The 16,901-nt window shown below is 32.9% G+C and overlaps 2 protein-coding genes across 2 annotated transcripts; one reads left to right on the top strand and one right to left on the bottom strand.

Annotated features, from left to right (window-relative positions):
* Nucleotides 1-2,728: 2,728 nt before the first annotated feature.
* On the top strand, nt 2,729-11,227 carry LOC116120833 (aspartyl protease family protein 1-like). Its single transcript, XM_031406804.1, is given in 13 exon segments — nt 2,729-3,045; nt 5,574-5,734; nt 5,812-5,857; nt 5,859-5,974; nt 6,383-6,481; nt 7,662-7,715; nt 8,335-8,483; nt 8,583-8,639; nt 9,645-9,700; nt 10,204-10,303; nt 10,386-10,443; nt 10,934-11,005; nt 11,088-11,227. Coding segments are annotated over 13 exon segments (1,407 nt in total). The 5' UTR covers nt 2,729-2,746.
* A 972-nt stretch (nt 11,228-12,199) lies between these two features.
* LOC116120853 (ESF1 homolog) lies at nt 12,200-14,978 on the bottom strand. Its single transcript, XM_031406824.1, has 7 exons — nt 14,444-14,978; nt 14,232-14,303; nt 13,829-14,049; nt 13,282-13,444; nt 12,908-13,039; nt 12,712-12,749; nt 12,200-12,574 (listed from the first exon to the last, which is right to left on the bottom strand). Exons 1-7 carry the CDS (start codon nt 14,855-14,857, stop codon nt 12,379-12,381), a joined length of 1,236 nt encoding a protein of 411 aa, XP_031262684.1. The 5' UTR covers nt 14,858-14,978; the 3' UTR covers nt 12,200-12,378.
* Nucleotides 14,979-16,901: the final 1,923 nt, after the last annotated feature.

A 16,901-nucleotide genomic window follows, 5' to 3' on the forward strand; every position in this document is an offset into this window, starting at 1 on the left:
ATTATGATTCTATCTCAACTTAGATTACCAATTAGTATAGTATAGAAGGACTAAATCTATTTAGTACCCTTGGATTATCGGAAATTAAATATGATCCCTAGAGTATCGAAATTACACGACGACCTCCCTGTTGTTAGTTTTTTCGGTTAAGACAACTTTGGACCATGTTTGATTTATGCAATGACCAAATCATCCCTAAGAATAAGTTTCTACAAAATTAAGAAAAATACCCTATGGATTTAAAATATTATTTTAAAATTAACGTTGAAAATTCAAAAATTCATCTAAAACATAAATATTTTAAACAATTAAAAAATCCAATACAAAAATATGTTAAGAATTTTTTTGGACTTTGCAGGTTTTCCTTAGAGATGTAAAAAAAACCCGGTCTAGGCCAAGGGTGGTCCAACTCAACCTAGGCATAGTTTTTTTCAACGCTGACTTTTTTTTACTTTAACGCTGACTTTGCAATGAACCTTTTTAAAAATGGAAAATATTACACTCATAAACTCTTTTCACAATCCTGACGTGACAGCTCATAATTAGTTAGTTTATAGTGGATCTCACCTGATAAATTAAGACTGACTAATTGTGAACTACTATGTTCGGATTATAAGAGAAAGTTTGTGAAAAGAGGTTGTGGGTGTAATATTATTCTTTAAAAATTCAATAAAACTACACTTACAATTTTTTTTTCATACAACTTTGAGGTGGTAGCTTGCGATTGATCAGTTTGTATTTGGGTAAATAGAAGTAAGATGACCAATTGTAAGTTATCATAATAGGATTGTACCAAAAAGTTGTAAATATAGTGATGTTCTTAAAAATTACATCTACTCACCAAGCAAATTTTTATAACCCCTGAAAATTACAGTTAACTCCTTAAAGACCGAGGCAAATTTTTATCCTTGAGGTTTTGCTAAATACTGTTTGGTCCAGTGAAATCGTAAAGTAATGCTTAGGTCCATGTAAGTTGACCGCGGTTATATTAATGTAAACGAGAAAAGAGTTTTTCAATATTTGTCCACATTTTATACGAGGAATAATTACTTATTTGACCCATTTTGATTTTTAGAGTTAAATTAAAAAAAAAAAAAAAAAAAAACTGCCTTTATTTGTCTTTGTAAGTAAAACCTTTGATGCAAAATAAAAAACAACTACATTAGTTAGATCCTTGATTTGATCATACTTGCTGTATGAACATTTGATCAATTGTTTCAACTAAGTTGATTGCATTTGACCATTGATTTTGATTTGTGCAGCTATGATAAATAAAGAAGACAAAAATATAAAACGTAAAAGTTTTGACAAAAAAGAAATTATATAAATTTAATAGGAATATAATTAATAAATAAAAATGTCATTAATTCAAATATTTTAGTATTAAGATAAAAGCCAAGTTTTTTTATTTTTGATTTAATATGATAATCAGATAGAAGTTAAAAAGCAAATAAACATAAAATGTCTAAATTAAGTAAAATTATACTTATTCATACTTTTTTTTTTTTTTTTAACTAGAGGTGTTTGAGTCAGTTTGCGTGCACCTCAATTAATTTTTTTAGACCTTAGAAATACAAGTTAGATAAGAGCTTCAGTGACCCCCCTATTAACAATTGAAGTGAATCGAACTGAGAATTTCTTGAGTATTACACCTAAAAATCCTAGTCAAGTACTCGACCATCCAGTGGTGATTACTTGTTCAGACTTAAGACCAAAAAAACAAACAACCCCTAAGTCAATTTTAACTGAAAAAACAATCGATTCATCAAGTGATTGTGTAATTTTGGTAACACGAGAACTAGATTTAATTTTGGATAATTCAAACACAATTATTATTTTAAAAATAATGTTACATCTACAATATTTTCTCACAAACTTTATCTCATTACTTTGACGTAATAGCTCGTAATTAGTTAACCGTAATTTATCAGGTAAAATTTATTACGAGTTGACCGATTTTGAATTGTCACGTTAAAATTGTAAGAGAAAGTGTATGAGCCTATAACTACTCCATTAGCCACACATTTTAAGCTTTCAGCTGCTTTCACAGTCCGAGGAAGAGGAGAAATACATGCCCCATATTCCTTGTGCCAGTGCAGTTGGAAGCATGATGTATGCTATGGTTTGCACTCCTCCTAATATTTCACATGCTTGTGGTTAGTAGATACATGGGTTCTCAGGTAAAATTCATTGGCATGCAGTAAAATGGATTTTTCGGTATTTGAAAGGTACTGCAGATGTGGGCTTAGAATATGACAGGAGTTCTAATATAGTAATATTGATATCAATATTATTGGTTATGTGGACTCTGATTATGCTGGAGATTTGGATAAGAGGAGATCTCTGACAGGTTATGTTTTCACACTTTCTGGTTGTGCCGTCAGTTGAAGGCTACTCTATAGTCTCCGGTTGCTTTGAACATATATTGTGGATGTAATATTTTCTTTATTTTAATTTACTATACCAAACCTCGGGGAGAATCGGGTGTGATTGAGTGGAACCGCAGACCCACATAGGCACCGACCTTATTTGGAACCGCAGACCGTGCTTCCGAAGCGGCTAAGCCCACTCTTAAACATCATTCTTTAAGTCAAGTCATCTCTGTTTCTGACGAACATGCCAATTCACATAAACGTCAACTCACTTTCAATAAATTTTCACCATATCTTTTCTTCCTCTTTTTCCTCCACAAAATCCTCATTATAAACTTTCACACTAAAAAATTCTGCTCATTCTCCTCTAAGCCATGGCTAAGGTTAACTGTTTCACCTCTCTTTATGTTTTGTTAATGTTCTTGTTGTGCTGCCCCACGTCTTCTCACGGGTTTGGTACTTTAGGGTTTAATATCCATCACCGATACTCGAAAGCGGTTAAAGGAATTATGGCTATCGATGACTTACCAGAGAAAGGAAGTTTCTCTTACTACTCTGCTCTGGCCTATCGTGACCGTGTGTTTCGTGGCCATGGACTTGCAATGGAAAGGAATCAAACGCAGTTAACTTTTGAATATGGAAATGAGACTTACCGACTCAATCCCCTTGGATTGTATGTTAATCTTTTCTCTTTTCTCTCTATGTTTTTTTATTTGTAACTATTGCAACTTAGGTGAAGGCATTGCAATCGTCGCGATCCCGATGTGAGATTTAGATCGCACCGTGATAAAGAGGTCATGTTATGCAATCTCCGATCACTGTCAATTTGGAGTCACGACAATCGTTGCCATCTTCTCTTTTCTTAAATTTTGTGAGAATAATTTATTTTTAAGTTTACAAAAATTAGAAACTAAAAGAAATTGAAAATAGATGAAATTATAAGGTTAAAATGGTCAAAAATGAAATATAACTTTGAATAAATTTGTATTCATAGTAGGGTTTGTTTGGTTGGAGTAAATGTTGGATTATTGAGGTAACGTGATCTTATATTAATTGATTATCACATTTGATTCCCAAGTAATATAAGATTACGGTAATCTTCCAAAACCAATAGTAGGTACTATTCATAATATAGGAGGTAATCTGATTACCTCCATTTTCTTAAGTATTTTAAGATTACTTAGTAATCTTGTTTTTGTTACAATTTTACCCCTTATTAATAAATTTTTTTGACAATAATGCTTTTGTTTTAAAAACAATTTACATTCATTTTGCTATTACAATTTTACCCCTGTGTAATTAAGTTTTTAGACAATAATGCCCTTATATTTAAAATAAATTTCAAACCACCACCACCTTCAGCCGTCGCTGGAAGTTGCCGAGAGTCTCTAATGTAGCCGTTTCCGGCCATATTGATGGCCAAAAAATGACCATCAATCTGGTTGGAAATGACCAGATTAGATTTGGCCATTTCTGGCCATAGATATAGCTGGAAATGGCCATATTGGTGCATGGAGGCCATTTCGGACTGACTGTGTGCCATTGGGTTGCCAGCGATTGACAGGGTGCATTTGTTGATTTTCCAAACTTTTATTATAGGTTTGTTTTTGCTAAGTTTATAAATGTTGGGGGTTCTATTAATAATCTAAATAATAATATTTAATAAGAGGGCAATTTAGTAATTTAAATAACAGACCTACCAAATTATTCCTCCCAACCAAACATAGTAATATAACATACCTATCAATTTATTCCAACCAACCAAACATAGTAATATAACATACCTATCAATTTATTCCAACCAACCCAACCCATTTCTCTAAACATTCACAGTAATCTTCAAGGTAAACTATCCTTCCATTTACATAACACTCCCAGAAATACAATATTCTCTGAATTAAATGCACCCTTAAAAATAACAAAGAAAAATAAAACAAGGTATCTTTCAAAGTTTGTGGTGTGGACCTCTAGGTGGTTGGGTGGTTCGATAGAGACTCTTGGGTATATTACTCAAGAGGTCTTAAGTTTGAGTTTTTCCTCGATTGCTAATAGGGGTAATCACTAGAGTTCTTACCTGGCTGATAGTTCCAAGGTCTTAGGGGATTAGTTGAGGTACGTGTAAGTTTCAAGGTTCTGAGGGTTTAGTTGAGGTGCACGTAAGCTCAGTTGCCGATAATTCCAAGGTCTGAGAAATTAGTTTAGGTATACATAGATTGGCCTGGACCCCCGATCAATATATATATATATATATATATATCAATTTTGATAGTTTCAAAGGTACATGTAGCATTAACCCCGCTGATTTTGATGGTTGTTAGAGAGGTGATATATTGGCTCAAGCACTCAGCTCGTTAAATTCAAATTATTTGCCTTATGCTTGTTTCTTATATTTCGAAGTTATTTTTTAAAGAATTTTTAAGAGTATGCTTATAATACCTGTAACTATGAGTCTGGTAAGAGACCCAATGAGCATTCTTATTAGGAATTGTGGGGTGTTAGAATTTGAGGTAGGCCTGACTCCTCACCCATTAAGGCCTTATAAGGCTTTATTGAATGGAAGGATTACCCTCTCTTATAACCCAATAGGCTTGAGCATGCCTAATCGATGTGAGACTCCAACATTCCCCTCACGGTCAAGCCCATATGTTGGGTCATGCCTGTTATTGGAGGTAGTTGTTGGCTCTAACTCCTCACCCGCTGATCAAGCGCTCAGCTCAATTAAACCTGAGCTCTGATACCATGTTAGAATTTGAGGTAGGTCTGACTCTTCACCCAATAAGGCCTTATTGGGTGATGAGTCAGGCCCACCTCAAATTCTAACATGGGGACTCGAACTCGAAAGACCATGTTAGATCCTCCTCTTGGTCTTTTACCATTAAAAAGACTCGAACTTGAGAGACTGTTAGATCTTCCTTTACTCTTTTAACATCAGATCATCCGTGATTGAGAATGTTCCTTTTACTATTATTATTCTTAAGACAGATATATTCATATTGATTAAATTAAGTACATGCATTTATCATTTTTTAAAATTATGTTTTAGTATTTTTTTCTCTTGTATAGTTTGAAGCTTTATAAATATACTCATATTAATCTCTCTTGCCCTTTTTTTTTTTTTTTTTTAATTCTATTTATTCTTGTTGATACTAAAATTTTTTCATGGAGTAACTAATGATTTACATATTTTCCTTTGAATTTCAGTTTATATTATGCCAATGTTTCATTGGGTACACCACCTTTGTCGTATCTGGTGGCTCTTGACACCGGCAGTGACCTGTTCTGGTTACCATGTGATTGTGGTAGCAATTGTATCCATGGCTTGAATTCTTCATCTGGGCAGGTGGCTTACTTATACTCGGAGGGTGACTTTTAATTTTAAGATTTTAGTCTGATTTGGTAAATCATTTCTACAGTCTCTAATGCTATTTTATTCATACAGGTAAAATAGAATTTAATATCTACAGCCCTAATGCATCGTCAACAAGTCAAAGTTACTTGTAACAGCTCCTTATGTGAAAGCCAAAACAGTGCCCTTCAGCTACCAGTAATTGCCTTATCAAGTTCGGTATCTTTCTGCGGGCACTTCATCAACTGGGACCTTGGTGAGGATGTACTGCACTGATCCAAATGATAATAAACCTCAACCTGTTAATCCTCGTATTACTTTTGGGTAGGCAAATTTCACCAAAAAATCTTTTGAAATCTTCTACATGGTTTTGCTGCACAAAAATTCCACCGTTGAATTGCTGATATCAAAGTCTCTCCCTGGGATATAAATTCTATGATGGAATCTTGATTTTGTTAGACCTAATATTATTGATGCTAAAGAGTTATTGAAAGTAATGTTGTAACAGTAAGAGGGTTTAAAAGTTTCGTCCAAAACTTATTGAGTTAATATACACCATAGATTCATTCATATATATATATATATATATATATATATATATATATTCCCACTGATATATTTATGTTACTTTTCTGTTAAATTTAGATTTGCTACTCTATTGCAGTTGTGGTCGGCGTTCAGACTGGTTTACTTTTGGATGGTGCAGCACCTAATGGTTCTTTGGGCTCGGTTGGCAAGCAATCAGTTCCTAGCATCTTAGCAAGTCAGGGGCTAATACCAAATTCTTTTCCATGTGCTTTCGACTGATGTCTTGGAAGAATCACTTTGGAGAACAAGGCAGCTCAGGCCAAGGAGAAACACCGTTTTCTCTTGGGCAATCAAGTAAGTGTCGTTATCTTCCTTTCTCTGGTCCATTTGAACTACAATTCAAGTGAGCTGTACTAATCTTCTTGTACTGAAATTTCTTGTCAGTCCAACATACTTTGTTACCATCAATAAAATTGATGTTGGGGTTCGCCTCTGATTTAGAGTTTCTGGTCTTTGATTCTGGTACCTCTTTTACATCATTAAGCGACCCAGTTATACACAGATTTCTGAGACTGTAAGTAGTTTAATAATTGTGTTTCAATTTATATGAAGTTTCAGCTTACATCTGATACTTAATATTTGTTTTTCTTTTCTGGCAGTTCATAAACTTGACACAAGGAAAACGATTTACCTCTGAGACCTCTAAGCTTCTTTTAGGATTGTTATATTTGAGGTCATTTCATTTCTACATGCAAAGGCTAGTTTTTTTTAAGCTAACAACCTTTTCCCACCCAAATAATACTTAATGATATTTTTTCACTCACCTTTTTAAAATACTACTTTATTACCAATTTGTATGACAAACAGAGGCAAACTCAGTCTAGCCATTAAGCTTTGAAGAGGAGAGGCCGATGAGTTTTTGGTGATGGATTCGGGATGATGATCAGAATTGACTTAGGAAGAGGTTGTGCAAATTATAATCCTCGATGTCGGCGATTGAGAGGTGATGGGAGTAGGGTTGAGGATTTTAGTGAGTGGGATTGGGAGGAGATGGTGGTGGTTGAGTCACAACGCGGAATCGGAATAGAATATAAATTTGGAAATAAATTGTATTTTAAAAATTGTAGGTGGAAAGAGTTATTAAACCATTATTTGGGTGGGAAAAGTCACACCTTTTTTTTTTTTTTTTTTTTTTTAACCTTTTGAAATCATCACTACTTTCTTTACTTGCAAGCAGCTCAAATCAATCTAACGTCAGCTATCCATATGTGAATTTAACAATGAAAGGTGGCAACCCATATTATGTCAATGGCCCAATAATCATAGGTTCCGATGAGGAAGTTCTCCTTCTACTGCAATGATTTTCACTCTGGGTTGTCTCACACTGATGATGAAAATTCATTGTTTGTTTTCAGGATATCAGTTTATATTGTCTTGCTTGTCAAATGATGATGTGAACATCATTGGACGTGAGTATTTTTGTCCATTATTTTATTTTTAATTGTCCTTTAGTAGGTGAGTAAAGGGATGGCAGAAGGCATTGCTTTAGGGACGTATATTGATCAGATTCATAATATTTGTTGCTTCTTATTATAAAACAAGAAAGAAAATGCTTAACCACATTGGATGGCCCACAGTCAACCAAAACTCTAGTGTATTAACTCAAAGAGATCTTGAATTTGACCACTGGGTTGCTAATAGATAACTAAAGGATTTTTCCGGTCATCAATTCAGGGTCTTTGGGATTAGTTAGGTGTTGCGAAAGCTGGTCTGGACACCTCGGTTACACAAAAAAAAAAAAAAAAAAAAAAAATCGCTAAGGCTGCATTTTGTAATTGTTGCTTATAATAATATGTAAATTTGGCTTAGAATTATATATACTAACAGCAATAATGTATGTCTACAAGTATGCATTTTGTATTGTTGCTATCATTTAATCCAGAAAACTTCATGAGTGGTTATACTATAGTCTTCGATGAGAGAAGAATGTTTTGGGTTGGAAAGCATCCAACTGTGAGTATAATTTTCCATCAAAATTGGCTTCATGGTTTAATTTTCCTTCTCTTGAATTTCCTACATTATCTTCAGGTAATGATGTGAGCACCAGCAGCATTATGCCAGTTAGCCCGGCTAAGAATTCTGGCGTTCCACCAGCTACGCTGTCAAACCAGAATCCAGGACTGGGAATGAAGATAACTCTTCCATATCTGCACCCGCACCTGCATAAAGAGGGAATGGTGATAACTTTCATATCTGCACCAACTGGAGGAAGTCATTCACCATGTTACATTAACCCTTCACTTGTGCTCTTATAATCCTTCTTATTTCCTTTTTAGCCACCGTTTGATCTTTTCTTTCCTGTGCTAAGGGTTTCTTCAAATCCTGTATCATATGTATAACTAGTACATGCTCCCAGAAGCACTTTGGTGCACATATATATATAACAGGCAATAAGAGAATAGATTCTCCAGATTTGACAAGATATTTTAACTATTTTCATATTGTTATTACTATAATACTTTCTGTACAATTTCTGTCATATTATTATTATTATTAGTTGTGAAACAGTTTTAGAGTTCAATAAAGATGGTATTATGACATAATCTCACAAACTTTCTCTTATAATGTTGAGATAATAATTTATAATAGGACAAACGGAACTTATTATGAGTTGACTAATTATGAACTATCATATTGAGATTGTAAGAAAAAATTTATAAAATTGAATTATAATTATAATATTACCTTCGGAGTTTGTACTAAGATTCTTAACCTTCAACCTCTTGAAAAGATGAAAGCAAAGTTTTTATCCTTGATGTTTTGCCTAAATACTGTTTGGTCCAGTGAAATCGTAAAGAAATGCTTAGGTCCGTATAAGTTGACCGCGGTTATATTAATGTAAACGATAAAAGAGTATTTCAATATTTGTCCATACTTTTACTTTACATGAGAAATAACTACTAAATTAAAAAATAACTCATCTCTATTTGTCTTCCTAAGGAAGACCTTTGATGCAAAATTAAAAATAACTACATTAGTTTGATCCTTCAATTTAGTTGTAATTGTTGTATGAACATTTTATCAATTGTTTCAACTAAATTGATTGCCTTTGATCGTTGATTTTGATTTGTGCGGCTACGATAAATAAAGAAGACAAAAATATAGAATGTGAAAATTTTGATAAAAATGAAATTACAGTATATAAATTTAATAGGAATATAATTAATAAATAAAAATGTTATTAATTCAGATATTTTGGTATTGAGATAAAAGCCACGTTTTTTGGTTTTTCATTTTATCTGATTATCAGATAGAAGTTAAAAAACAAATGAACATAAAATGTCTAAATTAAGTAAAATTATACTTGTTTAGACTTTTTTTTTTTTTTTTTTTTGGAGGTGTCTAGACAGCTTGCACGTATCTCAATTAATCTTTCGAAACTTTGGAACTACTGGTCGGTAAGAGCTCTAGTGACCACCCCTATTAGCAGTTGAGGTGAATCGAACTCAGGACCTCTTAGTAATACACTCAAAAGTCTTAGTTGACTACTCGATCATCCAGTGGTGATTATTTGTTTAGACTTAAAGACCAAAAAGCAAACAGCCCCTAAGTCAATTTTAACAGAAAAAACTATTGACTCATCAAGTGATTGTGTAATTTTGGTAACACAAGAACTAGATTTAATTTTGGATAACTCGGACACAATTATTATTTTAAGAGTAATGTTACACCCACAATTTCTTCTCACAAATTTTTTTCTCACAACTCTGACGTGGTAATTCGCAATTGATTAGTCATAATTTATTAAGTGAGATTTATTACGAACTGATCAATTGCGAGTTATCACATCAGGATTGTGTTTCAATTTTTTATATGGGAAAAAGTCCACTACTCTTTATTTTTTATTTTTTTGACCTTTTGAAATCGATCACTAACTTTCTCTTTACTTGCAAGCAGCTCAAATCAATCTAACGTCAGCTATCCATATGTGAATTTAACAATGAAAGGTGGCAACCCATATCATGTCAATGTCCCAATAGTAATCGTTTCCGATGAGGTTGAGTTCTCACTTCTACTGCAATGATTTTCACTCTGGGTTGTCCCACACTGATGATGAAAATTCATTGTTTTGCTTTCAGGATATCAATGTATACTGTCTTGGTGTTGTCAAAAGTGGTGATGAGAACCTCATTGGACGTGAGTATTTTTGTCCATCAATTTTATTTTTAATATAGTCATTTTAGTAGTTGAGTAAAGGGATGGCAGAAGGAATTGCTTTAGGGACGTATATTAATCAGATTCATAATATTTGTTGCTCTCTTATTATAAAACAAGAAAGAAATCGCTTAACCACTATTGGGTGGCCCAACAGTCAACCAAAACTCTTGAGTGTATTAACTCAGGAGGTCTTGAATTTGACCCACTTGGGTTGTTAATAGAGTAACCATTGAGAGGATTTATCCGGTCATCAACTTCAGGGTCTTTGGGGATTAGTTGAGGTGTTGCGAAAGTTAGTTTGGACACCTCCTGTTACCAAAAAAAAAAAAAAAAAATCGCTAAAGGCTGCATTTTGTAATTGTTGCTTATAATAATATGTTAAATTTGGCTTTAGAATTATATATACTAAAAGCAATAATGTATGTCTACAAATATGCATTTTATAATTGTTGCTTATTATTTAATCCAGAAAACTTCATGAGTGGTTATACTATAGTCTTCGATCGAGAGAAGAATGTTTTCGGTTGGAAGGCATCCAGCTGTGAGTATAATTTTTCCACCTAAACTTGGCTTCATGGTTTACATTTTCCTTCTCTTGAATTTCTACAAACATATATCTTCAGGTTATGATGTGAGCGCCAGCAGCATTATGCCAGTTAGCCCGGCTAAGAATTCTGGCGTTCCACCAGCTACTACTGTCAAACCAGAATCCAGGACTGGGAATGATGATAACTCTTCCATATCTGCACCCGCACCTGCATAAAGAAGGAATGGTGATAACTTTCCCATATCTGCACCAACTGGAGGAAGTCATTCACCTATGTTACAACACCCTTTCACTTGTGCTCTTATAATCCTTCTTATTTCCTTTTTAGCCAACGTTTGATCTTTTCTTTTCCTGTGCTAAGGGTTTCTTCAAATCCTGTATCATATGTATAACTAGTACATGCTCCCAGAAGCACTTTGGTGCATATATATATATATATATGACAAGAGAATAGATTCTCCATATTTGACAAGATAGTTTATGACATATTATTAATTATTAGTTGTGCCACAGTTTTGGAGTTCAATAAATATGGCATCACGAACTAATCTTACAATCCCACGTCACAGCTTGTAATTGGACAAACGAAATCCATTATAAACTGACTAATTATGAAGTGCCATGTTAAGATTATAAAAAAAGTTTGTGAAATTGAATTGTAAATATAGTATTACCATTTGGAGCTTGTACTAAGATTCTTAACCTTCAACCTCTTGACAAGATGAAAGCATGAGAGATTAATATATTTTCATTGTATTTCGAACTGGATCATAATTTTGAAATTGGTAGTTAAATAAAATAAATATAAAAAGAAAGTAAATCTTTGACCATACATAAGTTAAAATTCATATGTCACAACATTCTTCAAATTTAGGTAAATTCAAATTAGGATTAAGAATCGTATAAAATATATAATAAATAAATAAATAAAATGGGAGACTAAAATAAAATGAGATAAAGTATCGAATCAAATAATGCTTCAAGAGGCTCTAACCTTGGGCTGGGCCTCAATTTGGAAAAAAACCCACTAAAATTTCAAAATGAGCCCCCACGGCCATGATAATTCTGTCTCAAGTCAGATACTTTTATTATAAGAATTAATTCTGAAAAAAAAAATTATAAGAATTAATATGAAAACTTAAGAAAATGTAAGAAAATGTTTTTCTTTTTTCTACACTACTGGAAATTTTACATATATTACATGATATTTTTTGGTACAATGACATGTTATATATGTGTGTGTGTGTGTGTGTGTGCGCGCCAAAAGTATTATACCATTTGTGAATTCTACAACTTTTACAATCATTCCAGTAATATAATAAAAGGGGTCAAGTTTTACATCGATACTTTTACACAGGCAAATTAAACTACTTCAAATATTTAAAAATGATCTCAAAATGCTTTGACTTCATCTCAAGTACCCTAAGAATTGAAGAAAAGTCGGACCCTTCTATCTTCTTTAAAGGGTCTATATCAGAACTATTTACCCCATTAGCCACGGCTGCCCTTTCATCAATATTATTTTGTTGTCTTTGTGATACTTGCAGAGCATATGTAGCACTCCTACAACACACAATACTAAAAACTTCAATATGCTTCTATGTACTACTCTCTTTTAGTCAAACAAAGTGTTTTGATTCATATTAATTCTTGTTTTAGAATGAAAGTGAAATTGATTTTGGATCCATATTTGCTAATACCTTTTGAGCAGTGGATTAGACGGATCCAATTCAGCCAGCTGCATGGAAAGACATTGTATCAGTATGAAAGAGAAAATAAAATAACCCTTGAAAAAGATACATAATAAAATACAACACGAAAATGACATTTCACAAAACTCAATAAAAGAACCATAAAAAATATGCTTTAAAGAAATTCCAAATCAAGCATACCAACCTGATCAGCAATAAATTTTTGACTAAAAGTCATTGCAGGAATTGGTGCCTTGTCATCCAAAGAAAGATCAACATTTCTGTCCACCTGTGGTGCTTTGGTATAAAAATCTAAACCCTTATAGTTTGCAGGAACCTGAACAGAAACAAGTATTATTAATATTTTATAATTGCAATTACATCACAAGTCCAAGTATCTCTCAATTAGTAAAAATATGTGAGAATAATTTAGCTGCAGCGAAAAAGCATGAACATCAGTAGTTTGCTACTATTATGGTACTCAATAACCCCACTTTTATTGCTACAAGTACAGAGAACTTTATTGTGCATGTATTACACATATCTTGGCTCATTTCAATCATACGGCAAAAAGCATACCTCTGTTGCAACATCCTGTGGTGGATATTGAAATTCCATATTGTCAGGAATGAATTTCAAAATAAGCTTGATTGATGATCCTTCAAACTGACGTCCATAACAAGCTTTGTAAAGATGGTCTGCTGTTCTACTGCAATCACATTCCACTACAGCATAATTGTACCTGAAAAAGAGAGAAAACAAAATTATGATAAAAGAAATAACATTTCATTTCACTGAGTCCACTAAGAATGATTTAATGGGGTTAAAATCCATAGATTAACTTGTAAGCTATGCCAAAAGCTTTAGGTTCTAAAATAGAGCTTGCTTTTATGGATGATATAACTAAATGCCTTCATGGACAATAAATTTGACGACTCAACCAAACAACGTGAAATCAATTCCCAACAACATCACTGAGGCTTCTGTCCCATAACAGCCGCTGGTTTTCTGTGCTTTTCAGAGACAAGGATGAGTTGGGATCCCAACGACATCACAGTGGCTTCCATCCCATCAATGAAACAGCTACTGAAATTACACTGTTGAAAAAAGAAAAGATTTCAATTACCTGAGTGTACTTTTCTCATAAGCACGCAATTTCTCTTCATAAGTTAATTCAATGTCTTCTCCATCACAGTTCTTATGTTCACTACCAAATAGACCAAAAGGACCATGGACTTTCTCCACTTTCATACACTGAATTCCAAATTCAGTTGGATGGACTGCCACAGACAAAATCCGTCCGTCTTTCGGCAGAAACGAGGTCAATATTCCAAACAAGTCACAAGCCTACATCACCAAAAGAAAAACTGAGCATAAACTCACTAATAAGACGACAACTGAAATATTATCCCCTAGTTGGCGCAATTTGTTTAAACAAAAGTGTAGGTACATTACATCATTCATAAAGCCAAGTTATTAACGAATACAAAATAATTCATACGATTCGAAAACATCCGTTTTTCAGGCACCTTAAAAATTCTCCAGTCCATGTTAACAACAGCGAGCTTGTTCGGTAACATACCAAGTTCTACTAAATCTTCCTGCAGTTCAACAAGATAAATCCAATAAATTAAACACAAACAGGAATAAAAGTCCTTTACTTCAAGTTTGTAACGAAACATACAGAAAATTTAACCGCACAACTGCACAAGGAACGTAACGACACCAATTCAAATTTTACCTCGTCTTCAGACCCTTGACTATCCTCCTCCTGTTCATCGTCATCAGAACTACCATCATTCAAGTCATCTTCATCCTCTGACTCACTTCGAGACGCCACGTAACCAGTTTCCTTCAATTCACTTTCTTGATCACTCTCTGATCCTTGCACTTTCCCCTCCCGTTCATCTTCTCCTTCGGTTTTGCAGTCATGGCGAGGAGAATTCTCAGAGCTTCTGTGCTTCTTTTCAGGTTGGCCTCTATTGTCGTACGGAGTCGAGGAAGACGAGAAATTCCTTTCCGTGAGCGAGCGTTTCAGTCGAGAGTGAATATCGGCTTTCGATTGCTGCTTCAGAGCATGATGAAGCATCTTCGTTCTGTGATCCGTATCATCGTCTTGCTCGATCTTGCTTTTCATTTTGTTACTGGAGTCCATAATTGTGGTCTAGGTTTTCGCAATTGCGAAGAGCGATGGAGAAAGGAAGTGATATAAAGCAAGAGCAAAACATTAATCGTTGTTAAGGTTTGTTAATGGCACTGGTGCAGTGAGAGTAACCAACCAGTTTCCAGTTTAGCTTTAACCGCCAACGGGGATGAATTAATTATGCTTATTTTGGGCTGGGCCTATTATCCTTTGCAATGAATCATTCTGAGTAACCCCCGGTACATTTCTAAACGACGACAATAATTTTTTTTTCCCTATAAATCCAATAGGTTTGATAAGTCACAAATGTGGTAAATAAGAATTTTATTGGGTTCAAACACAAGACATATGGGTAATTCATCCAGATAGTTAAAATCTTGTCATCTGACCATAAGATTAATGGTTCAAGGAAGTGATTTTTAAAACCCGTTATTTTTGTCTTTATCGCCATCTACAAGTTTAAGTGGAGAAAAAAAAAATCTTTTTCTATGCTTTTATTTCAAAGCTTTATATTTACCATTATCCAAATTAAAAGTAAATTTAAATTAATAACAATTAATTATAAAATATGAGTTAAAATCAATCAAATCAAGTATCACAAATTTCATTAATTAGAATTTTCTTTTGTCAAGATAAAATTTATAATTGATTACTTGATTGTAAAAGTTATGAGATTTGGGCATCAGACATTTCTGGGTGCTGTGTTTTTAACGGGAATGAAACAATATTTTGCTTCCACCAAGATAGGTTTAAAAGTGATTACTTGGTTGTAAGAGCTTTGAGGTTTTGATTTCGTAAACAAATTAATTTATAATTATGTGATAACGATATTGATTGATTTGTTCTCATATTTTATTATTAATTTTTTAAGTTTGAAGTAAAACTGTATATTTATTACAATTATATCCCCCACTAAACTTCAAGATGGGGATAAAAAGCAAAAACCATTTCCCTTTTTATTATTGTTATATATGTATATATACACTAAAATCTTTGTATAATCATAATAGTAAGATCAAATTAATTTGTTATTATAAGGAGGTTATAGCTTAATAAAGGTGTAATATTAAAAATTATTGTTTTGATTTCTTATTTTATAATTTACGTTTTAATAGTATGTATTAAGATTTCAATTCATTATTTTAATAATCATTGTTGCAATTAAACAATAAGAGAAAATAAGTAATCATGAGAATGATAGTACGGAAATACAAAAAAGTTTCATGCCAAGAAACTCTAAACATGCTTGAAAAGATATGGTAACAACTTTAAAACATAAATAATTTTCCCAAACAACTTTAAATAAATAGTTTATTTCATCTTAAACCTGAAATGTAATATATATATAACCTTAAATGTAAACCTTAATCACTAATACTATGAAGAAAAAAAGAGCAACGCTATACTTACAACTTTTTCATATAACCTTGATGTGACAGCTCACGATTGGTTAGCTTGTAATAGGTCCCGTCTACTCAAATGTAAATTGACCAATTACGAGTTGTCACTTTAGAGTTATATAAAAAAAAAAAATTGTATGAAAAAATTGTAAATATAGTTTTATTGAGAAAAAAGTAACAATAAATTTATATCAGAAACAATTAAATACCTCATAAGTTTGTATTGCTTATAACTTGATATATCATATTATATATCTTCTTTTTACATTAAACTATCTTTAATGATTTAGATAACATAAAAAAATTAGGGTTTATGAGATAATAGTGGGGTGTCAATGTATTTGTAATAGGAAAATAAAGTTAGTTTTAATAATTTAAAAATACTCTTTTATTTATTTTGATTATTTTTACAAAGCAAAGGAATGCAAATAATAGAGGAAGAAGAAACAAAATATTTTATTACATATATATCCTCCAAGATTGGATTAAAAGTGGAAAACGATGAGGGTTAAAAAGGGCATTTCACAAATTTATTCTCCTCGTTAATTGAGGGCCCATTTTACCATATGGCGACAAATTCGAGGGGCCTTTTTACACATGAGCTTACAATAATCAAAAAAGGAGCAAACAACATGTTCCCACCTAAGGTTTACCGA

The sequence above is a fragment of the Pistacia vera genome, unplaced genomic scaffold (genome assembly GCF_008641045.1).
Source record: "Pistacia vera cultivar Batoury unplaced genomic scaffold, PisVer_v2 Contig949, whole genome shotgun sequence".
In the NCBI taxonomy this organism is placed as follows: domain Eukaryota; kingdom Viridiplantae; phylum Streptophyta; class Magnoliopsida; order Sapindales; family Anacardiaceae; genus Pistacia; species Pistacia vera.

Bases quoted from the DNA above. Each gene is read 5' to 3' on its own strand.
- LOC116120853 (XM_031406824.1), bottom strand. From the start codon at position 14,857: ATGGACTCCAGTAACAAAATGAAAAGCAAGATCGAGCAAGACGATGAT. The intron at 14,304-14,443 runs GTAAAATTTGAA...GTTGAACTGCAG, and splicing joins GTCAAGGGTCTGAAGACGAG to GAAGATTTAGTAGAACTTGG. The intron at 12,575-12,711 runs GTATTAGCAAAT...TGTGTGTTGTAG, and splicing joins TCTAATCCACTGCTCAAAAG to GAGTGCTACATATGCTCTGC.